Source organism: Eucyclogobius newberryi, unplaced genomic scaffold (assembly GCF_026437365.1).
Source record: "Eucyclogobius newberryi isolate DKJ021-1_F unplaced genomic scaffold, fEucNew1.0.hap1 SCAF_19, whole genome shotgun sequence".
In the NCBI taxonomy this organism is placed as follows: domain Eukaryota; kingdom Metazoa; phylum Chordata; class Actinopteri; order Gobiiformes; family Gobiidae; genus Eucyclogobius; species Eucyclogobius newberryi.
In genome coordinates this window covers 21,428,728-21,454,356 of record NW_027315823.1, presented here as the reverse complement: position 1 = coordinate 21,454,356, position 25,629 = coordinate 21,428,728, and the positions used below count along the sequence as shown (strand labels likewise).

Below are 25,629 nucleotides of genomic sequence, written 5' to 3'. Positions count from 1 at the left end.
CAGGTAAAAACCATTGAGATCAAGACTGCTTTTTCATGGTTGACCTGGAGCAAAAAAAAACATTTAATATTGAGAAAACTCTTTCTGTACTCTTTGTCTGAGTACAAAGATTTGTAACTGTTAGTAGATTTTATTTTATTTATGTATTTATTTATTTGATATGGACATATGAATTATTAATGTGTTAAAGCAAAAATGCTAGATGTTTGTAGATAGACAATGACATGAGATATTAGAGCAGTGGCTACACAAAATGATGTTCAAATATAATTGTATAAATCATATACATATAATGTATAATAATAAATAATAATAAAAACATTTAAAAAAAAAACATTATTTGTTTTTCCAGTACATCTTCTGTGTGGATAACGTGAAGTTGCACCAGGCAAATACATTTCCAAGAAAAGGGATGCATGGCTGTATTTGTGTCTTATACAGTGTTGGGTCAGTGTGGGTGGGACATGGGTGATTAGAGTGAGCATTATCTCTGTGCTCGAGCTGCCATGTTGATCTGTGTTTGCTTTTGCCTGTCTGCCATCACTTTGCCTTGTGGTGGACTGAGTAATCCCCCTCCGAGGTGAAAGAACTCCTGCTCAAGCCCAAATAGATTGAGCTACAAAACAAGAAGTCGACCTCAGTTGGCAGGTCCAAGTCTCTCTAAGACAAGAAAATGTGTTTCTTAATCCATGAATAGGTCATTCCACTGTCACTCAACACAATCTGTCCATTGTAGGCAAGGCTGGAAGGATGTCTGTATAATGGGGCTAAATTTGACAGCATAGTTGAGACTCTCTGGATTAGACCTTGGTGGTCCCCGCTGTCCACCACTTCAAAAGCCAAAAGGTTTTATTTTTGTCTTGCAGGGGACCTGAATAGCCAAGATGCCGGAGAAAGCGTAAGTGGATTGTCTTTCTGTTATTCTTTCCATTGAGCATCACACATCAAATGGCCATAAAGTTACTTAAAGCTGGACGTGTTAAAATATTTGTCTGGAAGAAATAAAGCACTCATTTTTGTTTCATTTTTTATTTTGTTTTCTGCCATCTTTTCCCCACAGACCAGAGGTAGGTGTTTATATGTTTATTGTGGTATGAGAATTACAGGAGTAAACTGGAGAAAGATAAAATGTCTCTTTTGCAGAAATCAAAAATTTCTGCGTCCCGCAAGCTTATGCTGAAGGTGCGTGCTTGTGGACAAATGTGGGGGCCCAGAGCTTTAGTAAATCTGCCTTGAATCTTGTTTCTATCTCCTGCATTCTAGAGCTTGATGGTGGCAAAAGCCAAAGAGGAACTGGAGCAAGAGCTACTGGAAAAGGAAGAAGAAAAGGCCAGATATCTAGATGAAAAAGCTCCTCCGATACAAGCCAACAGCATGACCCCAGAGGAACTCAAGGTAATGCGTGTTTCCTGGAGACATTCAAAATATAACTTTTGTAGCTCAGTAACCCCTTTGCCTTAGGCCCTGTGTGAAGAGATGCACGCCAAAATTGACGAAGTCGATGAGGAGCGGTATGACATTGAAGCCAAAGTTCAGCACAACACCAGAGAGGTAAATGTGACCCTGAAGATAATGCATTAGTAATAGTAAGTATTGGAAGGACCAACAAAGTATGACACGTATGAATGGTGATGAAATGAAAATCAGTTGCTTTTTATTCAGTATAAATGAATGCTTGCTAGAAATGATTTAAATTATATGGCGCCCCTGTGCAGACCACAGTTTTGTTCTGTGGGGCCCAAGAAAGTCTAGGGGGCTAAAACTGCATTAAAACACAGTGGTGTGTCTTTCTTTCAGATCAAAGACCTGAACATCAAGGTGCTGGACCTGCGAGGGAAGTTTAAAAGGCCAAACCTGAGGAGAGTGAGGGTCTCAGCTGATGCCATCCTGCGCTCGTTGCTGGGTTCAAAACACAAAGTGTCCCTGGATCTCCGAGCGAATCTGAAATCTGTAAAGAAAGAAGACACAGAGAAGGTATGTCCTATTTACAAAGATAGATAACTACAGTCTTTAGTCAGGTTAAAGTTTTAATATGGACATCCGTGTATGTTTTCACAGGAGAAAACTGTGGAAGTGAGCGACTGGAGGAAGAATGTGGAGGCCATGTCGGGCATGGAAGGACGCAAGAAGATGTTTGATGCAGCAAAGGGTGCCAGCCAATAAAGATGTTTAATTTCAGTTTTTTTACTGACCTGAAAAATAACATAAACACAGCAAACAACTGTCACAGACAAAATACTGACAATTCCTTAATAATGGTTTTACTGAGTTCACCTCTGCTTGCACAGAACAATTAAAAAGTCTGTCATCTTTCTATTGGTTCTTTAAATAATAACATTAAGCTTCTTCTATACTTGTTCACTGTTATATATTTATACATTTTAAGCTGTAAGTGTTTTTGTATATTAAACCAAAATAAAAGTCTACAAATCCAGTCATCATCAGTTGCAATGGGCTAGAAAACAACAAAGGGATATAGAGGTTTATAATGCTTAACTGCAGCATCCCAGACAATTACCTCACGCCACCAGGGGTCAGACGTCACCTGTCTGTTTGCATGAGTGTGGCTGGTAGACTACATCAGAGAGGAACTATTTAGGTCATAATTGGTAATTGATTTTCAGTCTACATACATTTGTTGCATGTATATTTAGATATCTAATTTTAACAATTACATTTACAGTTATATACACGTACACTTCCAGTTGCCACAGAAAAAAGGGTCACACTCACAGAAAAAAGGGTCACACTCAAATTTAATTTGGTAGGACCGCCTTTAGCTTTACAGCACACATTTGCTGTGGCATTAAACATTAAAATATTTATTTCCATCCAGTGTTGCATTATTTTTCACCAGTTGATCTTGTATTGATGATGTGAGAGTGACCACTGCACAAAGCCTTCTCCAGCTCAAACACTCTCACTGGGGTTCAGATCTGTAGTAGATTAGTATCTGCTTCTCCTTAGATGTTTTCTCTGCTTTATGCCAATTATTAGACCCTTTTCAAACACACTGGCATCTTTTCCATGACCACGGGATTTATCTTTCCACATGGTTGTTTCAGAAATGAAAAGCCACTCACTACATCTGTTGGGTTTAAATACCGTGTTACAGCTGAAAGATCATCACCCATGTAACAGTTATCCAGTAGGAGGAGAGGGCCTACTGTAATTGCTTAGTTGAATCCTTTTTTTTTTTTTTTGGGGGGGGGGGGGGGGGGGGGGGGGTCAGGGAGTGTAGCACAGTGTATAATGTTGGGATCGTCAGTACATTCCTGCGTCCACAAGGTGGCAGTGTTATCTCACGCACAGTTTACTGCCTCTAGGAGAAAGTGAGAACTCCAGCTACTTGTCAAAGTGAGTTTAGATAACACAGTGGAGGGGCCATTACACCTTGTACATGTGTCATAGATCCCCGTCATAACTGCTTAGTGAATGTGTATGATGTGGGCTGATTACCTTGTGCTTGTATTCTTGTATTGTGTTTGTGACGCCTCTCCATAGGTGGAGTCTGTAACAAAGCAATGGTGAAATTCTGTTCAAGCATATGGACCAAAGTCAGCAACTAGAACAGAATATGTTGTTATCTCAGTGTGATAATGCCGATATGACTTACTCAACTTAACACTTTGGCTTTGTTGTCTTTCAAACACGTTGGTTTGATGATTAACCTGAAGGCATTTGGAACTGCTCTTGGCTCATCATCCTTTGCCAAATGAACTCACTTACAGTTTCTTCAGCTCCAGTCACAGGATTCATCAGGATTTAATGGCATGAGGAAAGAGACAAAAGCCACAAACGTATTCACAACAAAAAATAAATCATTGATAGCTATTAAGAACCTTCCCTATTCTTCAAGACCTGCTCTTCCAAAAATATGATCTAAATTATGCAATGAGCAGCTTGAGTAAAACCTAGTTGTGCCTCTGAGCTCTGGGAAGTTTTCCTGTTGAGACCAAACACTCTGTGTGGGGTCACCCAATGCCTATAAACCTCAGAAGTATCAGAAGAACTGGCAAAACCAAAGCATGTTGGCGATGGCATGCTGGTACATGCAGGGCTCAGATTAATAACATAAAGGAGCTTTAGAAGAAAAGGATTTTCTTCTGGAGGAGACCTGTGGAAACAGTTTGACATAAATATAAGACAAAAATCATGCCAAATCAAACGTTGTTATTTTAACCCTTGACATAAATGGCTCCCCCTTCACCCTGACACCCTTTAGTGATTAAAAAAAATATGAATTATTATAGAACAAGTCTTATCTGTCTTCCTCATTAATGCAATGTGCCATCTGTTTGCAGGTATGTGCCCACCCATTGTAGACATGGGCAGCGAGTCGCCATGTGATCTGCAGCTGGTTTAAAAGCTTACGGCCAACAGAGAAGGACACAATATACAATCACACATTGAAGCTCATTTCAAGTCTACAACTCACTGTCTCCGTAAGTCGATTCACTTTTATGTTACATTTATTCAAAGGGCATCAAACTTGACAACTGGACAATCTCCTAAGCAGGTGCTGTAGCATGTCTGACACAGAAGAAGCGGCCAATGAGTGAGTATTTTTCATGTGTTATTTTCAATTCAAATGTAACAGGAGGCTCATGTTAAATGCATTGTTTGTGGTGTTTGATTTCTTTCAGGGGGCAAAGTAAGTTATCTAAAGGCAAAAAGCGACAATTGGTACAACACTGTACATCCATATGTTTGTGGTGCATGAAAACATGACAGAGAATACCATTTCTGACCAAATGATTTGATGTGCTTTGACCTGTTTTGTGTGAACATGAGCCGGATATCAGTGCTGTTACTATAAAAACACTAACACTGTTGTATTTTCCTGCCACTTTTGTCACTTGATCACAGACTTAAGCCCTGCATTTTGACATTCTTAGCGCCACATGCTTGTTAATCTTCACAGCAGCACGACCTGTATTTTTGGTGCCACTGTAGAAGCAGCTGGTGTCCTTGAGCTGCTCGGTAAACGTGACCTTTGACTCCTCGGTCGGTCCCTTGTGTTCTGGCCGGGACATATCTCACAGTGTTTTCACATCCCAGTGGATCTGTCGCTTCACTCCATGAGGTCAAGAGCTCAGCATCCGCATGAGAAAAGAATCATACCTCTATTTTTGTCCCGTTATGGGTTGGCCCGCTCTGGCTGCTCTGAAAAACCAAGGAGCACCTGTCTTTCATTGCACAAAGTGGAGAGAGCGCTGGAGATCCATGTAGGTCAGCCAGTGTTCTCCGCAGACGACCTCAGGGAACAAAGCGGCACCAGCACAATGCGCACTTTCATTTTTATGGTGGCCTAAATGTCGGCTGGCTTACCCTCGCTGCAGTGGAGAGAGGGCTTGAGTTACTGTTCAGGCAAAAGGGGACTTTGACCAGGAAAGGTGGTGTCACTTTCCCCCCCAGAGAGACCCCAGTACCGATGAGGGAACCGAATCCAGACCGAGGAAAACGAGCCTATTGTGGGAGAGGATTTCAACTGCGCAGATAGAGAGAGAAAGTCAAATATAGGCATAGACTCATGTTTTTGTAAGGTCAATAACAACTATACAATACGATGACAACATTTGAAGGCCGATATATTTATTGCAAATGAAAATATGCCGATAAGCGATGATATTGAAACGTCTGAATGCCACAGACACAATGAAACTAAAGCAGGAGAATCCCTGTAAAACCTTTTCTAAATTTATATGTAAAAAGCATGAGCTGCAATATCAAATTATACTAATAATAAAACAAGTAGTTATTCCCTTAAATGAGTGCGATATGTGTTAATTATTCAGAACCAATACAGCTCAAATAAATGAGACAAATGAGAGTATCTCGATATCCAGACAATATTATAGAAATTCGAAATCAGAAATAGGTGAAAACACATTTCTAAACATATTAGCTGAGGTTCAGACTAATGTGAAATGTCTGTAAAATGACTCACAAAAGTTAGTTTAATTTTTTCACATTTGTTTAGCTCTTTTTTCTTCAATCGACATTCACAACATTCTCTAAATGTCGATATATCATCCTCTACCTCTGCTACTCGTGCACAGAAAAGGCACACGCGATGACGAATGGAGCCCCTCAGAAAACGGTTCCATCGATCATATATTGAACGATAAGTCAATAAAGTAATGATTGTGACAGGCCAAGGCTTAGCTACACAACATCAGAGTGAAGACCATTTGTTTGGATGAAAAGTGGCAGAAATATACCAGCAGAACTCGGATTAGATGTGTGTTAATTCTAATTCTATCGCTTTGAAGAGGAGCAGGAGGAGGAGGAGGAGGAAGAGGAGGTAGAAGGTGGTACGGCTTCAGCTGATGTGATTTGCATGCAGCTGTCAAAGAAACACATTCATTAACACATGTCTTCTACAGCTTATACAGTTTGGCAATTCTTAATAGTACAGACTAAACTATTGCTGTGGATCTCTATTGAAGATTCTGATTTCATGTTTAGTTCTTATTAATAATTTGTAAATCATATAAATAAATACAATAATTCTCTTTTGACCTTTCATCAGACGCAGCAGAAGACAATGAAGGTAGTGACAGAGGGATACAATGCAATGGAACATTTGTTTGTGGATCTGTTTATCACATGATCTGTTTGTGTTTTTTCCAACATTTGCAGATGAAGCCAAACGCAAATTAAAGTGAGATTTACGTTGTAAACATATTACACAGGGAGGGGACAAAGATGTCACGAGACAAAATAGCGTTACGATTGCGCACACGTCTTGAAAAAAAAGAGTTTGAGAGATTTTTATACCAGGTGTTTACTTTTGGCACCGACAAAAAAGAGGAGAAGTTGTAGTTACAAAAAGCGCTGTTATAAAGAAAGTAAAAACCTATAATGTATAATAAAAAGCTGACCAAAATCACACCCATTTTTAAACGTCAATATCTCGTCTTTTCTCATGTCTCATTTTTTTGAAATCCTTGTCCCATCCTTAATACTTCACATTTATACTTATTTAACTATACTCTTATCCTCACTCAGGCCTGGCTTTGTTCCTGGTCTGGCACCACCAAAAATCCCAGATGGAGAAAAGGTGGACTTCGATGTAAGGACAACCGAGTCCAACAAGTTGTAAAAAAAACTCATGAGAGAAAATGGGATTAAGTGTGAGTTGTTTGAATGCAGGACATTCACCGAAAGCGAATGGATAAAGACCTGACGGAGCTGCAGGGTCTGATCGGGGCTCATTTTGACAAAAGAAAGAAGGAGGAAGAGGAGCTTCTGGACCTCACCGACCGAATTGTACGTAATCAATGGGATCTGTGTTTATATTGTAAAGAGGTCAGCTGTAAGTAAGTAAGTAATCAAGCTAGTAAGTTAGTAAGTAAGTATTGGTTTATATTGTAATATCATTGGTTTATATTGAAAAGAGGTCACCTGTAAGTAAGTAAGTAAGTAAGTAAGTAAGTAAGTAAGCAAGCAAGCAAGTAAGTAAGTAAGTAAGTAAGTAAGTAAGTAAGCAATCTAGTAAGTAATTAACGTACATAAATACATTTGTAAATAAATACATTTGTAAATAAATAAATAAATACATACATAAATAAAAAAAATAATAATGTAGATAATTAAAACCAGAGGTGGGTGATACTCAGATACATTTACATACTTACGTCTGAATCCACAATACCCCTACTTGAGTAACTGGTTACTTGAGCTTGTACTATGTTTATTACTACATTATTAGAATTATTGCTTGTTATTTGTGTTTTGGAAATACTAGAATCTGTGAATCATTTAACATTTTGTCTGTCCGACTGCAATAAATCATAAATATATGACTCAGTACTCAAGTATGAGTTTCACCACATGTGGTTTTACTATTACTTATATTACTTATTTTGGTCATATTTCTTTATTTCTACTCTAGTAATGTCATAGGTTGTGTTCACGTCACAACATTCAAGAAGTTTGAAGCTGAGCTCAGACACGTCAGGTTTCTGTGGTAATTTGACTTGCTGATGTGTTGACCTGATTTATGGTTCATATCTCTGTAATGAGCGAACATATCCACATGAAACAAAAACTGGCACAATGTTCAGAAAGTGGTGCCATTATTCAACTCCAAGGACGAGATTATTAAACAGACTTTCAACCATGAGATTAATACTGAAATTACATGGAGCCAATTCCAAATAAATAATGATATGTATTTCTATTTTGGAATTTTCTTTCAAAAACTGTAAATCTCACGTAGAGTTACACGGGCCCTTTCTCACCATCTGAGATTAACTCTAACTCGAGTACTCGTCCCAAGTATGACTGAAACTGAACTTTCATTACAATTCTCAGGAGAAGCGCAGGTCGGACAGAGCAAATCAACAGAAGATCAGAGCAGAGAGAGAAAAGGAACGACAGAACAAAATGGCGGTAAGACGTTGTTTCTTTTGGAAACAAGACACAAAAGTTTTCCTTCGGATCAAAGTCCTTCAACTGTCAACACAAGTCCAGACTTCTGCTAAATTGTCGTATGAGTCATGACATTGTTTTCCGTGCCAAATCAGTTGTCTTTTCAGGCAGTTATTGGCGCAACATTGTACAGTTATACCTTATACGTATAACGATAAAAGCATATTATTTGGACTTTCAAATGGTCAAATGGTTCATTTAATAGGAAGAAAAGGCCAGAAGAGAAGAGGAAGAAGCAAAGAAAAAAGCTGATGACGGTGCCAGGAAAAAGCTCATTCTAAGCAACTTCACTTTCACTGGATACAAGGTCTGTTATTACTTACAGTGGATACATTTATTTTAGCACATTGTAGTAGATTGTAGTATTTTCGGCAGACACAAAACGGAGGAACCAAAAAACAAACTGAACGGGAGAAGAAAAGGAACATTTTAAGGGACAGACGCAAGGAGCTAAACATTGACCACCTCAAAGAAGACAAACTCAAGTAATGTGTAATGTTAATTTCCAAAATAAAAGGGATTATGTACTTCCTCATTGCTCATGACTTTCACACAGAGATAAAGCCAATGAATTGTGGGAGCGTCTGCGTCAACTGGAGACGGAAAAGTATGAACTGCAGTACAAGCACACAAAGCAGAAATATGAGGTAAAATAAACTGGGGTGTAATAATAATAATAATAATAGAATTAACGAGAAAACTACGGTACAATGGTGTGATGTGCTAATATGGTAAAGAACAGAGAAAAAGATAAAGACTAAATCCTTAGAAATAATTATCTCTCAACAAGCATATCGAGTCCTACCAACTGCTACACAGACAATGTGAGTAAGGAGGACAATAAGTAGCTGTAATGAACAACAATCAATCCATATGCTCTAAACCAGGGGTGCCAAAACTATGGCCCAGGGACCAAATGCAGCCCTGTACGTTTTACTGTAAAATTGGAAACATTCTGCTATCATAGCCAACATAAACCTTTTTCTGTACAGACTTAAAATAAATGTTCCGAGCCTTAAGATGTGGTGGCTCATCAAACGTCAACATTTTGAATGATTCACTGCTTTGTCATGACCCTCTGCTCCAGGACATACAATGGTGTCATTGGTCTAGACACACCTGGCCTCCAGGGGCAACGCAAAGCGGTGTATGAATGTGAACATGTGTAATATGTAGGGTTTTAAGTACTGATACAGACAAAATATGACCTTTCATGAACTGCTTTAGTACGGTTTTGAGCTTATACACAACTATGATAAGATCGCAATGTTTAATAAATTGTGTTGAGAATGTTAGTCTATTGTGTAAAACCTTGAACTATAATAGAGCTTGTTCAGCACATTTTTTCAGTGTAATTGTGTAATTGTATTTAAAAAAAATCATAAATGTATTTAGATAACCGTTATCTGACTATGCACAAAATGTTGACCATTTCAGATATTCATCAATAATCCACTTTATTTTTAAATATTCTCTACCTGGAAGCCTTCAGTCACCATATTGCAACATTTATTTGGTAAAAAAAAATTTATTCTAAAAAAGAATGTATGTACGTACAATACAAATGTAAAATACAAATTATTGTTACAATATTTTGTCAACTGGACAAAAGTCCAAGTCCTGTGTTTACATGTTTCTCATGTATGCACTCTCCTCACAAAGACACTATGGTCTAGGAGAAAGTGGTGAAGTGTGTTATAAATTGTAGCTTTTATGTAGACATTTTATACAACTGAGACAAAATAATGTCTTTGGTCAATCATTGGACAGTAGCTATAAAAATACAATGTTTACTTATGTTTCCTGTGTGACCTACATGGAATCTAATGGCTCCCATAAAAATGAGAGCGGTGCAGCTTACAACCGTGTTTTTGCTGACAGGTGACTGTGCTGAGGAACCGTGTCACTGACCACCAGAAAATGTGAGTCGGACTCTGCAACAGTTGTATCATAAAATAACATAAAAAGATGATGCAGATCAGATGTAAGCCCCTGATGTTGTTACCAAAAATAGGACAATAGTATCTTCTGTCCTCATATAAACTTCAGGTTTGTGCCTCTTTTAGTCTGTGCTTCAGCTGTTCCCTGTTTAAAGTGGAATGAAAAGCAGCTCTTGGCACCAGCTGTCTGATAACTCACTGTTAGGTGAATTAGATATAACCAGTAAAAAGCATAAAAGCAGTGCTGAGTGACATGATTGCATGCTGTTTGGTTTCTATGGACAAGTTCAAAAACAGCTGTCTGCTCTCTTAACTCCTGTCTGAAATCATTTGTCTGAAACTCTACTTTTGGCACACAGTTTCCCGTTTTCCCGCAAACACTCAGCCGTCATAACCACATCATAAGTTGGCACTTCAATTAATATATAACGACACAACTGGACTTTTATGTCGCCTTGGCACAATCAGCTGTGAATTAAAAGGTGATTCGATATGGTCAAGGATCCCGGCAGCAACAGTGGATAAAGATAGCAGCGGGGTCTTTGTTTGCAAATCCCACTAACAGTAGAAAACTATGATCAGGCTGCAGGAGCTCTAGTCTCCGGGGGCAACAATAGCAGCAGCACTTTTATATCATAAGGTTTTGCCTTTTCCCACAGGACTAATGTGTGGAAGATACTTTTACAGTCATTACGGATGTTTTTGTTCTATTGCTAAAGTCACTTAAATCAAACAATGAAGCAAAATCTGCAGATAATTTTCCACATGACTTTTAAATATGTACATTTACAAATTACAAACAATAATGAATGTATTATAATATTATGCCTTTAGTTTTGTGTTGTTCCAACTTGAAAACTGTCAGCAGGTAATCTTGATTAAAAATAACTTTGGCTAAAAAGATAAATACAGTAATGTTTGAAAGAAAATCATACTGTTTATGATTATAAAGAGAGGATTAACAAAGATTACTGATACTAACCCAGGTAAATGCTGTCACAAAAGCCAGGAGGCATAAAACAGTAAAACGGGTGTGTTCTGAAAGCAATTATCTAATCAAAATAAAATCTGAAACTATACATTTTACACAATACAGGAAACACCGGAAACCACATTTTAAAAACGCATATAACGTTGTTGTTTTTTAGCCTTTATGCTATGTATAAACTAAATGGTGTTGCGTTTATTTAAATGTTATCAATTTAATGTAATAATTAAATCAAGGAATGACTGTAGATAAAACTAAATTACATTTCTGCATCCAATAAAAATATTTTGAACTCATAGCGTTGAACATTGACACTTTTCTTTTCCATAGTTGGCCTTCCTCGGGTTTGAAAAGCTCAAGAAATGCGGGAGGTTGTGACACATATTAGATGTTACAAGATCACCATAATCTTGAGAATCCCATTTAATAAAAGAAATACATTGTAATTAAATGCTCATTGATTATTTTCAAAAGCCACAGGGAGCTGGATAAAAGCTGGATAAAAGAGCCACATACGGCTCCGGAGTCGAGGGCTGCAGGGCCCTGGTCTAGGAGAACTAAAGCAGAAATGTTATCAAATGTAAAATGTGGGCACAGACAGATGATCAAAATACTGATAAAGGTTGTTTTGAAGATATAAAAAATTGGATTATCAAGAGTATGGTCGATAAAAAAATACTGCAAAAAGAACGGATTAAAAATAAATATGGAAGAAACATCTGCTCAACCAACTTCCAAATAAGGAAATAGCATGACATTTTTGCTCTTTTGTGGGTAATTTTACAGTAATTTAATATTTTTCTGATACTTAAACCTCAACCTCAACACATTTAAACTGACTTAATATAATCTAAATATCCTTATAAGGATACACAAGATCATATATTATTCATTCAGATATTCATTTTTGGTCTATCGCCCAACTCCAAACAAATGCAATATATTTAAACAATAATATATTAAGTTCTGTTACATATCAATTCACTTCCTCTGTATTTTCAGCTCTAAAGGACGGACCAAACGTGGCCTCAGGAAGTAACCGTCACGGCAACGAGAAACCGACACACATTGTCCGACCTGCATGAGCGCAACGAGATTTGTTTGAATGATTTGTTTAGAATCCAAAAATCGCCGCAGCTTTTCTGTCCGTGCTTTTACATGCAGTCAGTGAACAGTGATGCATGCTCACCTTACATTGTACATTGGACTGCCTATATATATATATATATATATATATATATATATATATATATATATATATATATATATATATATATATATTTCAAGTTATATATAAAGTCTGAAAAGCATACTATAAATACGTAAGACTGACAACTGAATTTTTTTTTGTCTTGTATGGACCATCGTTACAGAAATAAAAACTTTGGAGGAATTGTTTTTACAGAGGATTATGGGAGAAAGTAAGACGTTTTCAGAAGCCACACCTAAATAAATACAGTTGTGGTCGGCAGATGGCAGTTAAAACTGTACATTTGTAACAGCAAAAAGAGTCAATACGGAGTTAAAAAAAAGATGCATATAAGGCAGCAGAAGTAACATACCGTATTTTCCGGACTATAAGTCGCATCAGTCTTTTTTCATAGTTTTGGCCCGGGGTGCGACTTATACTTATATTTATACTTATATACTTATTCTTATACTCCTTATATGTGTCATTAGGCCCGAGCGCCACAAGCTGGCGAGAGGCCCATTAATCTCGTAAGGCCGTGCAAAGCACGGCTGCGAAAGTGTGCACGAAATCGAGCGTGAAGCGCTCGCCCACTTCCAAACACTCACTAACGCACTCCTTCACTCATGCACGCCCCGTGCATACTAATTAGTAGTAGGAAAATGGAACATTACCGTTGTAAACGGGCGAAGCCCGTGCAAAAGTGCGCACTAAACGAGCACTTTACATTGAGATGATCATCCCCATATAAAGCACTCATTTGCCCTAAGTAGCTCACGAATACGTTCCCCATCTCTTGCATGTTCCGTGCATATAAGCATGTAATGCAAAAATTGAACATTATTACTGTATAGAGGGCCAAAAACACAAAGTGGGCGGAGCCCACTCAAAATTAACGAAAGTACCCGTCAGTGACCAGGGACCCACACCATGAGGTAGGAAAGCGCGAGCGCTTTCCGAAAATGTATAGTTTATGATATTTGAAAAATGGGAAACATTGTTTTCGCATCGGAATATTATTCTTCCTCCTCTTCCTCTTCCTCTTCCTCTTCCTCTTCCTCTTCCTCTTCCTCTTCCTCTTCCTCTTCCTCTTCCTCTTCCTCCTCCTCCTCCTCCTCCTCCTCCTCCTCTTCCTCTTCCTCTTCCTCTTCCTCTTCCTCTTCCTCCTCCTCCTCCTCCTCCTCCTCCTCCTCCTCCTCCTCCTCTTCTTCCTCTTCCTCTTCCTCTTCCTCTTCCTCTTCCTCTTCCTCTTCCTCTTCCTCCTCCTCCTCCTCTTCCTCTTCCTCTTCCTCTTCCTCCTCCTCCTCCTCCTCCTCCTCTTCCTCTTCCTCCTCCTCCTCCTCCTCCTCCTCCTCCTCCTCCTCCTCCTCTTCCTCTTCCTCTTCCTCTTCCTCTTCCTCTTCCTCTTCCTCTTCCTCTTCCTCTTCCTCTTCCTCTTCCTCTTCCTCCTCCTCCTCCTCCTCCTCCTCCTCCTCCTCCTCTTCCTCTTCCTCTTCCTCTTCCTCTTCCTCTTCCTCTTCCTCCTCCTCCTCCTCCTCCTCCTCCTCCTCCTCCTCCTCCTCCTCCTCCTCTTCCTCTTCCTCTTCCTCTTCCTCCTCCTCCTCCTCCTCCTCCTCCTCCTCCTCCTCCTCCTCCTCCTCCTTCTTCTTCTTCTTCTTCTTCTTCTCCTTCTCTTCACCAACCCCCCTATTTTTCACCCAGTGAACATTGACGAAAAGTCACAAAAATTTGCACACCTCTAAAAATCGTGCCTCTCTACATTCTGGCTATTTCCCTTTTCTAAAATAAAATAAATTGGCGCGTCAGCGCCCCCAAATGTACCAAAAATGCATTGAGAGATAGGAAATGACCCCAAAAAAATCTGATCGTAGAATCATGAAATTTGGCGCAGAGGTAGATGGTGACAAGAGAAGTAAAAAATATTACTACGGCAACGCCGTCCGCTCAACCAAATGTCGGCCATATTGGTTCAAAAATGGCTAAGCATGACTCGGGAGTTTTTCCAAATGTCGTACTTTTACGAACTCCTCCCAGGGCGTTGGCTCTAAAAAGCTGAAATTTGGTGAAAATGGTTCTGAGGAGTGGGACATCAAAAGTTATTCAAATTACATTGATACCTGTCACGGTCTCTGTGCGGCGAAGCCGCAAACTGTAGCTAGAATTTCAGAAATCTCCACAATTTAACATTTCTGCCGTTTGCGCAGATAAAGTCCGAATTGCGTCAAATTAGAATCAGTTGTTAAACTCTTTGCCCTAAACCTACTTGAAGTGAAATAAATTAATTTGGCGCCACAGCGCCCCCTACAGATTTTATATGGAGGTTAAATGTTTAGTTTTGCGAAATTATATGAAATTTGACACACAACTCAATTTTAGCATCCCCATCAAAAAAGTCAATGAGACCCATGTCATAATTGTTATGGTTTTGCCGTAGCGATGACCAAAACCTCCCACGTTATTCCAATGGGGAAATCGCCATGTATACACTTTAGACTTTCACAAACTCCTCCCAGGGCATTAGCCCTATTAACCTGAAATTTGGTGAGACTCATCTTCAGGGGTGGACCATCAAAAGGTATCAACATTTTTATTCAAAAAGTCACGGTCTCTGTGCGGCAAAGCCGCACATTTTGCCAAGAATTCGAAATAAAATTGCTTTTTGATGGCAAAACAAAGGGGAGAAGATGTGACAGCGTCACAGATTCAGCAGTAGGCGTAATAAAAGGACCATTGGGGCGCGTTAGCGCCCCCTCCTCTTGCGGCGTGGCGGCGCAGCGGCAGCGGCGTGGCGAGGGCCGATCATTGCCGCTTGCGGCTTTAATTATTTGTTATTTTCACACTTGCAACTGCATTTCATACTCCAGTGCAACTTATACATGTTTTTTTCTTCTCTATTTTGCAATTTTTTGGCTGTTGCAACTTATACTCCGGTGCGACTTATTGTCTTATTGTTATGAAGATAATTATGCTACAGCTCATATTTAATTGATAAAAAGGAAAGACTTTAACAATGCTTAGAGTCTATTGCCATTTGCCTATGTACAAAAATCTACACCAAATTCACCAAAACAAACACTTCCGAAGAGAGCGTTTTGCCGAACAAAGTAAGAAAGAGTGAAAGGATAGAGTGATATACTGTTATATGCTTAAATTCATGCAAAATATTTAAAATGTATATCAATGAAAAAAAGACCAAATCTTAAATTATGTAACCAAATATTTAATAAAACATAATCATATCCCATTTTACAGTGATTCTCAAAAGCAAAATCTACTTTAGCTTAAATAGTCAAAATAATTACAATAATCCATCTTAACTAAAAAATACCATTTAAATTTGACCAAATAACATGACAAACCAGTGAAAAACAATCAAACTAATGTACATGGTGCGGCCAACGTTTATAGAATCCAATTTCAGATTTTTAGTCAACAGCTTGTACCGACTTGAACGCTGCTGTGGTGAAGTCATTCACAAAAGAAGATTTACTCAGGCCAAGCTGTGGAGAGAGAAACATGAAGGGACAACTTTGTAGTATTCTGGAAAGTCAAACACATTTAGCAAAATATTTAAAACTATTTGAGTATGCATTTTCTTTGTAGAAAACAAACTGGGAATACTGGATTTTTCCTCCATCTCTTTTGACCATCTTATCCACCCGCCCTGCGTCCTTTGTCAGCACCTTGCCAAATCTGACTAACTTTCACCTCAAGTTTCTCACAAATAGTTGACAAAGGCGTGGGCTGTACAGAAGTGCCACACCCCTAACGCTGACAGGTCTTGGCAGTCGTGCTTTAATCTCTACTCACCTTTTTCAGATAGCTTTGCGTGTCTTTCTCGGACCACAGGTTGTAAAGGAGCAGGGAGGCCGCCTTGCTCGACTTGGGGTGATAACTAATGAAAAAAAAAAACACAAAAAAAACAGACGCAAACGTTGAAAGTCATATAAATGTTAAAACTGGGTGTGAGCAAAAGATAATTCCCCGTGAGTCATCGGGATTAACCTTCATTGTGACTAATATGATCGACTCATGATAAACGCATATTCGAGTGCTTTTCTGCTGGCACAAACCTGTTCTGGCTCAGATCTTGCAGAGATTTAATGAGGTCCTTGTTTAGCAGGTGCTTGCTCATCTCTGGGTCCTTGAGGAAGAGGCTGTTGGCCGCCTGGCAGGCCATGGCCAGAGTGTCGTCAGATTCATTTCCTTCCTTTGTGCCTGCGCCGATTATTTCCAGCAGCTGTGGCAGGGCTTTACGGGCTTCAGTAACAAGGCAAGCAAAAGCCACATGCTGTTAAACACATGCGAACACTTCAGTGCATCACTGCTTTACCGCGACTTTGTCTTCATCAAAGGCTGCGATTATGTAAAGCAGTAATGTACTTACCTAAGGCACTGTTCAGGGTGGAGGACCGGGTGAGGCTCCGGACCAAAGCCACTACGTTCCTCTGCAAGTTCACATTATTGGACTTTAACAGCGGGCCGATGACGTGCAGTCCGTTCAGTTTGTTCACAATCGTATGAGTCATTACACTGGATACCTGCATGTCAATCATCAACGAGAATGAGTTAAAAAAAAAAACTTACATGGCATACTTAATCATTTACGAGACTATATCAAGTTAGAATGAAGCGTATTTCTTCTTACAATGCCATCGTGCAAGGTAAGATTTTGCAGCGCTCCACAACATGCTTCTTGTGTTTCCTCTTTCTGACTCGACCCGAGCAGAGTCAGGTAGCTCTGCAGGGTTTTGGAATGAATCAACCATCCTGCTCCACTGGGATGTGGCTCCTCTATGACCGGGAAGTCAAAACGCTGGACAAAAAAAACAATGATTGTGAGTTTCAATCCAAACAATTAAAAGATGATGTTTCGATTACATTTTTCTTTGATTTCTGTAACACTCTGGTGAATAAATACTTCACTGAGTTCATTTACATTTTCACACACTCTGGTTGGTCTTACCTCGCGCTCTGGTGCCTTGTTCTGTGGACTAAAACAGTTAATGGGGCTCACGTCGCTCTGGCTGTTTTTTTGGTTGAGATTTTTGGCCAAAGCCGTGATCCTTGAGAACAGGGCCGGAGCTTCTGCCTCCAGCTGGAAGGTCAGGTTATGCAAGATGCACACACAGTTGTCTACAGCCTGTTGAGAACACATAGGACAAGTCAGGTAAAATGACTAAAATCCATTAACGAGGCATTGTAGCTTCATTATTCTATTTCACTCTGAACTGAAAGCACTATTTAACAATGCTGCGAACCATAAATATCAAATGAAAATAATGCCTTGTACTTGTAATGCCCTTCACAAGCTTGTAGAAGCTCCTTAAAGCCCTACACTGTGGTAAGCCACGCAGCCACAACTGCCTTGGGGTAGACTGATAGAAATGAGGCAGCCAATCATCCATCATTCACACACACCAGATTCAGGCCAGGTGAGGTGAAGTGCATGACCAAAAACACATTAGAGTAATTAATGAGTCTGTTCACGCTGTAGAAAGAGCAGTGACGCGCTCGTATGCCCCGCAGGAATGACACAGATGGATCTCAAAAACGAGCAGTTGAAGTGAAACCTACAGCCAAAGTAAACACGAGCTCTCACCTTCTCATCTGGTTTGCCAGCATCAATGCAGTCTTTTACGTAACTAACCAAAGACTCGACCAGACCACGGCATTTCCTCATTGTCTGTCGATAGCTTTGTTTTGTGCTGCTCAGGTTCCTGAAAATATATGAAGTGACACATGTTATGAGGTGTACAAAGCCACACATACACAATCTAGGTAACATGGCTTACCGCAAGCACTCTGTCGCATGAAGAAAGACTTCTGGGTCCACGTTGTTACCCATAGTTGTGTAAGGCAGTACAACACGCTCCATGAGGACTGGCAAAGCATTTTTCAATAGGTCTGGCTTGAGGCTGTCAGCTGATGACAAATTCCACAGAAGACCTACAAAAAAGTCACATTTTAAGCAGCTCATCAATCAAATAGCAATTTAAATTCCTATAGTTAAGCAGCTTAAATGTCAGTGTTTACATGTTAAATAACAATAAAGATTGATTGCGAGTGTAAATGGAAAGGGTAAAGGGAATGTACTGATGTAATAAACATAGCCTAAAACAATAGAACGGCAGGAACATGCCTGTGAGTTGTTTCTGTGTCTCAATGGAGTCGGTCTCTTGCAGCAGAGCCACAGTTTCAGTGATGCCGTTGCAGTGTTGGATTTCCTCTTTGGCTTTAATGTTTTTATAGGACAGATTACGCAGCGCAGCAGAAGCCGTCTGACTCACTGAGGAGTTGGGACTGCGCAGCAAAGCCATCAGCGGAGGAATCCCATTGTACTTGAGCACCTTCAAACACAACACTGTTAGAAAAGCTTTATTACAAAGACTTTCCTTTCTTTATGACTGATTTGATGAACATTTGATATGGCAAATGTTTAGATTAAGAAAACTAAACTCACTATGAAAAATAATGACTAAACCAGGCATCGCAGACTGTTTTTGACCTCACCATCTCACTCTGTTTCCAATCTATGTACTTGGGCCTCAAAACCCCTGCCATCGACACAAAAAATTGATGATTTTGCACCGTGCTTTTGGTGGCTGGAAAAAAGGGCATCACAAAATAACGGATGACACAAACTGCACTGATGATTAAGGACTGGAGTGACACTGTAACTGACATACGAAATATGTGGAATAATCGGAAAAAGACGGACTGAACTGGGAAATGGACAAATTTAACATAAATTTGACAAAATAGGACTCAAATCATGGACCTTGGGTGCATTAACCGGTCTCCTTTTTTTTCTTAAATGCCTTACTTTTACTACATTTGTATTTTGAATGTTACCCAATCTGTTTTTGTATAGCCCCGTCATGTCTTGTCTTTTTTAATTTTCTTTTTATAGATACAGATTTTTAAAATGTATTTCCGTTTTTATTTTTATTTTTTTGTCTTTGTCTGTACATTCAAATTATTTTTTTCTTAAGTAAATTATAAATATATATTTACATTTTAAATAATAATAATTATAACTATATTTTCCTGAAAAATTCATTCATGAACCGTCCATTGATAGATTTTACAGAATATTACCAGGAAGAAAGTCGAGATTAATTGGTTCATCGACAATTGTGATTATTTGGGTCACGATACAGAAAATAAAATTATCATTCTGAGCATTTTAGATGCAACATTAAGGAATGTCTAATTAATCTCCAAACAGATCAAATTAAATGCAAAGTGCTGTTTTATCCTGATTTAGCCACTTGTCTTATTGTGACATCGATAGGAAATCCACTCTTTATTTGTTCTGACTTCTTTTTCACGAGTTTATAAAGTTACAAGATGTATTAACAAACCTCTTCTTTAGCGTTGTCGTCCATGTAAGCATTATGTTGTATATATGATGCTCCACAATGCTGAAAAGTCCCGTCTGCCTTGGAAAGATATTCCACTGCTTCTTTCATGGTGATTTTCACTGCTCCACTGTTTATATTTGACCTACAGTATCCGACATTAATACAAACGTAAAATAAAGTGATGGAGAGTAACAATGTACAAAAGTAAAAGTACTGTACTAAAGAATAATTTTAAGTATTATGAAAGTACTTTCCTTTACACCACATGTTTGTAACGCAATTTAAACGTACAAAGTATTTTTCATGGTTTGAGAACATCGGAGTTGGCTGAGGGGTTAATTTTTTAGCATGTTTATTGACACATTTGGCCTGAAGGTTTTGAAGTCCCAGTTTCGAGCTAACACATAAAACTGACTTAAAATATGAAGAAATGTGGATTCTGTTAACCAAGAATCAGCCAAATCCATAATTAAAATCACTGCATTTGACTAGAATATTTCCAAAAACCTGCGTGAAACAGTTTTCGAAACCACTCAAGTAGATGTTATTCCATACCTCCTGCATCTGTACTTTTACTTACGTATTAGTACTTGTTCCACCACTGCAAACAAAAACGTATTCATTCACTTACACAAACTCCTCTCTTTTCTTCGTAACTGGCTCGGGGATGGTACGTTTAAAGAGCGTTTTTGAAGCGACACTGGTGTGTACGATTTGCTTGTTGGACTTCTTAACGGTTCCATTGACGTTGTCCAAATGCTGGGCCCTGTGCGTGGCTCTGGGGGGCCTGTAGGTGCTCTTCTGAGATGGTAATCTTTGGGGTGAACTGGATCTCTTCGCTGAAATCCGCTGCCGTGCCAGATCTGGTTCACTGCGGCTGGTTTTTCCCACGGTCGTGGAGCCAACGGGTGCGTAAGTCCCGTACTGATAGAAGGAAGACTCAGTGTTTCTCTTGACTTCTCTGGAGCTTTTAAGGTTGTTGAGCGATTTCCAGTTCGTGGTATCCATGTATTTATCCTGAAATAAGAGCAAAAATATACATGGGAGCAATACAAAGTGTCAAATCTTTCTAGCAATACATTAAATAAAGAAGTAAGGCAGGTGTGTCCAAAGTGTTTTTGTTTTTTTAATCATGGGCTGTATATTGACACAGATTAAGTAGAGGGTCAATTCATGCTTGTTGGTCAATATAGTGAATTTTTTTTTTTAAGTTGCATTTATCAGAGGTTTTGCATGCCACCATTTTACCAGATAGAATCAAATGAAATCAGCAATTATTTTGGAGGGGTCCACAGCCGATCCTCCGTCAGTAAAAACATGTGGTTTTGAGCTGAGGCCAGGAAGATATTTTCACATTTCTGTCTGTATAGCTTATGTTCAATAAATTGTAACTAAAAGCTATTTCTACTTGCATTTTTAAAAGACTCTCATTGAAAATTGAGATTGATTCATTATTCATTTCCCCCATTGGTACTTTCTTGGTACTTTTATCTTTTATAAAGCATTCCTCAGGATAAAGCACCAAGAGAGTCCAAAAAAGCCATGAAGAAAATTGCCTTTGGACACTCCAGAGCTTGAGCAATAGAACAAATAAAAGTAGAGTAAAGAAGGAAATAAAAACAGAGGAGCCCAAAACTTACGCCATGAGAAAAGCTGTTCCCAAAAAACACATTCCCATTCATATGGACAGATGTTGGTGATTTCAATGAATCCACAGAGTCATAACCGAACTCTGTAAAGAAAAGAGACATCAGATATTATCATTATCTGCACAAAATAACATTGTCGTAACCTATGCTTTAGAAGGCTAAACAAGGTAATGCTGCACAGTGATTTATGGGAACATTCAAGTGTATCCTATGAAGTGGTGTTAAAACAACGTAAGAACACGTGTAAACCAACTGCAGGCAATAAAGCCGACTGATAACAAGATCTTAGTTCACTCTTGCACGCTCGGCACATCAAAATTAGGACTAAACCTGAAGCTAAACCTGGACTAGATGAGGACTAAACTAGGACTAGAACAGGACCAAACCAAGTCCATTTCAGGAGTCAAATGGGCTTAATTTAGGACTATGTAATGAATGAAGTGTGAACACACCATGACTGTAACTTGAGACACAAGAATAAAAGATACAAGAATTAAAAATATGCATAATACTTGGCAAATCATTTATATGTTTTCCGGCTTTAGATTATTATCATTTTTTTTAATAGATTTTTTTCTGTTCAGCGTTTTTAATTAAATTGCATGTTTGTATTGTCATAAAATCAGTTCAACCCAACACAAATGCCAACACAAACATGAGTGCGGCCTCAGTTCTCACCCGTGGAGGATAAAGTAGATCCACTTCTATGACTCGCGTGTCTGGACTTGGATCTGCGCACCTTCTGCACTTGCTCCAGGACGCGCTGCTGCCCGGAGCGGTACTGGTTCACGGACGGCAGGGCCAGCGACGTGTCCTCCACGTTCCCGATGGTCATGACGGATTTCAGCGGGTCCAGGGTCATCATCTCGTCAGCTCGGTACTGCTGCTGCTGCGGCGGAGAGAGACGACGGCGAGCGGCGGTGCAGGAAGACGGTGCAGTGTGCGGTAATAAAACGCACCTTGCCCTGCCCTGCCCCGGAGCCGCGCCCACCTCCACCTCCAGCTCCACCTCCACCTCCAGCTCCACCTCCACCTCCACCTCCACCTCCAGCTCCAGCTCCACCTCCAGCTCCACCTCCACCTCCACCTCCAGCTCCACCTCCAGCTCCACCTCCACCTCCAGCTCCACCTCCACCTCCAGCTCCAGCTCCACCTCCACCTCCACCTCCAGCTCCAGCTCCACCTCCAGCTCCAGCTCCAGCTCCACCTCCACCTCCACCTCCAGCTCCAGCTCCACCTCCACCTCCACCTCCAGCTCCACCTCCACCTCCAGCTCCACCTCCAGCTCCACCTCCACCTCCAGCTCCAGCTCCAGCTCCACCTCCAGCTCCACCTCCACCTCCAGCTCCAGCTCCACCTCCACCTCCAGCTCCAGCTCCACCTCCAGCTCCAGCTCCACCTCCACCTCCAGCTCCAGCTCCAGCTCCACCTCCAGCTCCACCTCCAGCTCCAGCTCCAGCTCCAGCTCCACCTCCAGCTCCACCTCCACCTCCAGCTCCAGCTCCACCTCCAGCTCCACCTCCAGCTCCAGCTCCACCTCCAGCTCCACCTCCACCTCCACCTCCAGCTCCGCGCTTTGTCTCACGGTGGAGTCATGATGAGGCACAGCGGCCCACCATGGCAGGACAGCAGGTTGTGATCAAAAACAAATAATTGAATATAACTTTTGCTTTACAATTCAAAACAGACACATTACAAATAAAACAAGTATATATATATCCTGATATAACACTGACAATAACGAGCCACTCTGTTCACTCTTGTTTATTGTATTTTTATTTAGTTATGTATGTTATATGTATGTGTGCATGTTTCTTTCATTCATGTATTGTTTTTGTTTTTTCTTGTTATTATTGTTATTGTTGCTGTACCTGTTTATTGTCTTTATTGTACAGTACATGTAAAATAAAATAAAAAATATAAGAAAAAAAACAAGTAGAATTTAGAGTCTTTTTTGAAGATGTGTTCGAGTCTGTGTTTTGGCAGGGAGGATCAGTTTAACATGTTAGAGGGATAAAATATGAGAATTTAGGGGGACTGAAATGAAGGGTTTAGCTAAGCAGCTTCTGTACCACTGCACACAACAAAAGATAATTCCACATAAGGTAAGATATGTTGATGATAGTTATAATAACGCAAGTGTGCACTGATTAAAAAAAGAAACAAGTGTAGTTTTTCTACTGTAAATCAAAACCTGATCTAAATGATGTGCTCGCGTGTTTACTGGTTATTTGGAGAGGGGGAAAAAAACACTGACTTACCAACTATATTCTTTAAAAAGTCTTTAGTGGTCTGTGGAGAAAGTAGCAGGTCATTGGAAAGCCTGGAGCGCTCTCTGCTGGCGAAAGGATGAAAGGACAGCTCTGGCCATCATAATTATTTAAACTTTATGATGAATAGGACTTTTTAAGAAGTATAATGCACACATACACTTGTTTGAAAGCAGCTTTTTATTGCCGTTGCTGTCATTTTCTGTGCAGATCACAATATCTAAATAAAATCTTCACTGCACATTACAAAAGATAATTTAAGAGAAATGTGTCTTCAGGGTCCTGCAGCATCCTGGAGTGCATTTTACAGAGGAGTGTGGTCATCTTTCAACAATATTAATATAAAACTAACTGTAGAGCTACTTAGCAGAGTCAGTTATTGGATTTTCATGTTTCCTTCATGTCCTTTTGGGTAAAGCAATATCGTGTTTCCTTTAAACTTAAGCAAAACGCTGACATATCATCAATAAACAAGTGGTCCGAGGGAAATGTTTGTGGAGGAATGACCGTCCACTGACCTGTAAAGACAATTTATGTTTCATTTTGAGCACAGCACTAGTGAAACCCAATAACGCAGTGAACAATCAGTTGAAATCCACAAAAGAAATGGTAGAAAAAGCTTCAAAATGTACAAAATGTTGCTGCGTTTGCTCTGCAGTGCTGCCCACAAACAATCTCAAATGCGGTTCTTCATTCAGTAAAACAGATACAAACCTCAAGGTAAAATCACACTTCTGATTGGTTTGCAGCTACAGTATATATACTACATTATAAAGTGTGTCTAAAAGGTGCACTATAGAAGGTCGGCCACTGTTTGTCTCCATGGAGATGGTATTGCTTTCCACAGAGATGAGCAGGCGACTCCAGTGAGTTACAGGTTTCATCTGCAACCTCTCGCATCATTAAATTTTAGTTTGATGATTTTAAGATACTAAATACTAAACTTGGTGAGTAGTGATCCAGCAGTTTGTCAGCTCGTACTAGGGCTCTTTTGCAAACATTTTTATATTCTTTTGGCTATGTGTCTCTAAGGACGTTTAGCACACAAACAGTGTACATTTCCAAGGTCGTTTTTGTGACATTCCCTGCAGAGCTCAATGGGATTGGTACGTGCAGGTTCAGCCCTGTTCATTATAATGGCATTTTAGTGTCTTTAATCTGCCCCAGGGTTTGGAACAAAGCCATTTAAAAATCAAAGCGGCACAAAAATAATCAGGGAAGTCTGGTCTTCCTCTAGAGATCATGTTTGGACATAAATTATATATATATATTTTAAAAACATTAAAAGCTATGGCTAAAATTATAATAAAATGTCCATAAAATAGTTACACCCACTGGTATTTAGTTAACGTAGTTTCTGTCCCCTGCTTTGTCTATAGTTCATCAGGACGCTCAAACAAAGTCCCCTGTTTGTGTTAATGAAACTTGTGGTGTCACAATTAACAATCCCATTGAGTAAATTGAAGATAGAGTGTGATTTTAATGTATATTTTCCTGTTATGTAAAGAACCCCAATTACTTTGTGTACAGATTGTGCTCTACAAATAAACTTGACTTGCCTGATGTCCAGTCAAAGCAATAACATCTCCAAGAGGACAAGTACAACAGACCTCCCATTAGAAACGTTATACTGTATAGTGCACCTTTAAAAAAACCCTGAAAAAAGCAGCGTTACTCCTCTGTGTCAAAGGCCCTGGGCTCCTCTCCCTCTGGAGGTTTGCGTTGTGGAGTGTGGTCCACCGAGACGCCCCTGAGCCGCTCCAGCAGGCCCCCCGCTGCCAGATTCA

The 25,629-nt window shown here is 39.7% G+C and overlaps 4 protein-coding genes across 8 annotated transcripts in view; 2 read left to right on the top strand and 2 right to left on the bottom strand.

Annotated features, from left to right (window-relative positions):
* LOC140365610 (troponin I, slow skeletal muscle-like) overlaps positions 1–2,175 on the top strand; it is a 49,577-nt gene extending 47,402 nt beyond the window's left edge. The window contains exons 2-7 of one of the 4 annotated variants that reach the window (XM_072452132.1): positions 867–898; positions 1,144–1,182; positions 1,264–1,395; positions 1,462–1,551; positions 1,798–1,974; positions 2,059–2,175. In XM_072452132.1, coding sequence (XP_072308233.1) covers positions 1,174–1,182; positions 1,264–1,395; positions 1,462–1,551; positions 1,798–1,974; positions 2,059–2,163 — 513 coding nt within the window. In that variant the 5' untranslated portion in view covers positions 867–898; positions 1,144–1,173 and the 3' untranslated portion in view covers positions 2,164–2,175. Of the gene's footprint in view, positions 1–736; positions 899–1,074; positions 1,183–1,263; positions 1,396–1,461; positions 1,552–1,797; positions 1,975–2,058 lie in introns of those variants that run through there. The other 3 variants (XM_072452134.1, XM_072452133.1, XM_072452131.1) reach the window with 3 other exon arrangements.
* Positions 2,176–4,407: 2,232 nt separating this feature from the next.
* On the top strand, positions 4,408–12,590 carry tnnt2b (troponin T type 2b (cardiac)). Of its 2 annotated transcripts, XM_072452129.1 has the most exons (12): positions 4,408–4,445; positions 4,520–4,558; positions 6,536–6,556; positions 6,646–6,667; positions 7,015–7,078; positions 7,159–7,275; positions 8,323–8,400; positions 8,645–8,746; positions 8,815–8,924; positions 8,996–9,086; positions 10,321–10,361; positions 12,370–12,590. In XM_072452129.1, the coding sequence occupies exons 2-12, from the start codon at positions 4,555–4,557 to the stop codon at positions 12,404–12,406; spliced, it is 687 nt and encodes a 228-aa protein (XP_072308230.1). In that variant the 5' UTR covers positions 4,408–4,445; positions 4,520–4,554; the 3' UTR covers positions 12,407–12,590. The 2 variants fall into 2 exon arrangements, with proteins under 2 accessions (XP_072308230.1, XP_072308231.1); XM_072452130.1 differs by lacking the exons at positions 4,408–4,445; positions 4,520–4,558 and adding an exon at positions 6,296–6,314 and having other exon boundaries at positions 12,370–12,588.
* Positions 12,591–15,696: 3,106 nt separating this feature from the next.
* On the bottom strand, positions 15,697–22,468 carry pkp1b (plakophilin 1b). The gene is made up of 13 exons (XM_072452128.1): positions 22,251–22,468; positions 21,564–21,655; positions 20,555–20,940; positions 19,924–20,065; positions 18,699–18,906; positions 18,352–18,505; positions 18,159–18,276; positions 17,523–17,699; positions 17,205–17,372; positions 16,944–17,097; positions 16,630–16,816; positions 16,367–16,451; positions 15,697–16,056 (listed from the first exon to the last, which is right to left on the bottom strand). The coding sequence occupies exons 1-13, from the start codon at positions 22,435–22,437 to the stop codon at positions 15,982–15,984; spliced, it is 2,133 nt and encodes a 710-aa protein (XP_072308229.1). The 5' UTR covers positions 22,438–22,468; the 3' UTR covers positions 15,697–15,981.
* Positions 22,469–25,468: 3,000 nt separating this feature from the next.
* smpd2b (sphingomyelin phosphodiesterase 2b) overlaps positions 25,469–25,629 on the bottom strand; it is a 5,712-nt gene continuing 5,551 nt past the window's right edge. Inside the window, exon 11 of the mRNA XM_072452127.1 lies at positions 25,469–25,629. This exon is cut by the window's right edge and continues 303 nt beyond it. Within this exon, the coding sequence (XP_072308228.1) occupies positions 25,514–25,629 (116 nt within the window). The 3' untranslated portion in view covers positions 25,469–25,513.

What these genes read in the sequence shown, in the direction of transcription:
- tnnt2b (XM_072452129.1), top strand. An exon ending in GAGAAAAGGTGGACTTCGAT is followed by an intron (nt 7,079 to 7,158) that starts GTAAGGACAACC and finishes GTTTGAATGCAG; the next exon opens with GACATTCACCGAAAGCGAAT. An exon ending in AACGACAGAACAAAATGGCG is followed by an intron (nt 8,401 to 8,644) that starts GTAAGACGTTGT and finishes TTCATTTAATAG; the next exon opens with GAAGAAAAGGCCAGAAGAGA.
- pkp1b (XM_072452128.1), bottom strand. Translation starts at nt 22,437, where the DNA reads ATGATGACCCTGGACCCGCTGAAATCCGTCATGACCATCGGGAACGTG. An exon ending in GACACAGAAACAACTCACAG is followed by an intron (nt 18,506 to 18,698) that starts GCATGTTCCTGC and finishes ACTTTTTTGTAG; the next exon opens with GTCTTCTGTGGAATTTGTCA. An exon ending in CACCCTGAACAGTGCCTTAG is followed by an intron (nt 16,817 to 16,943) that starts GTAAGTACATTA and finishes TTGTTACTGAAG; the next exon opens with CCCGTAAAGCCCTGCCACAG.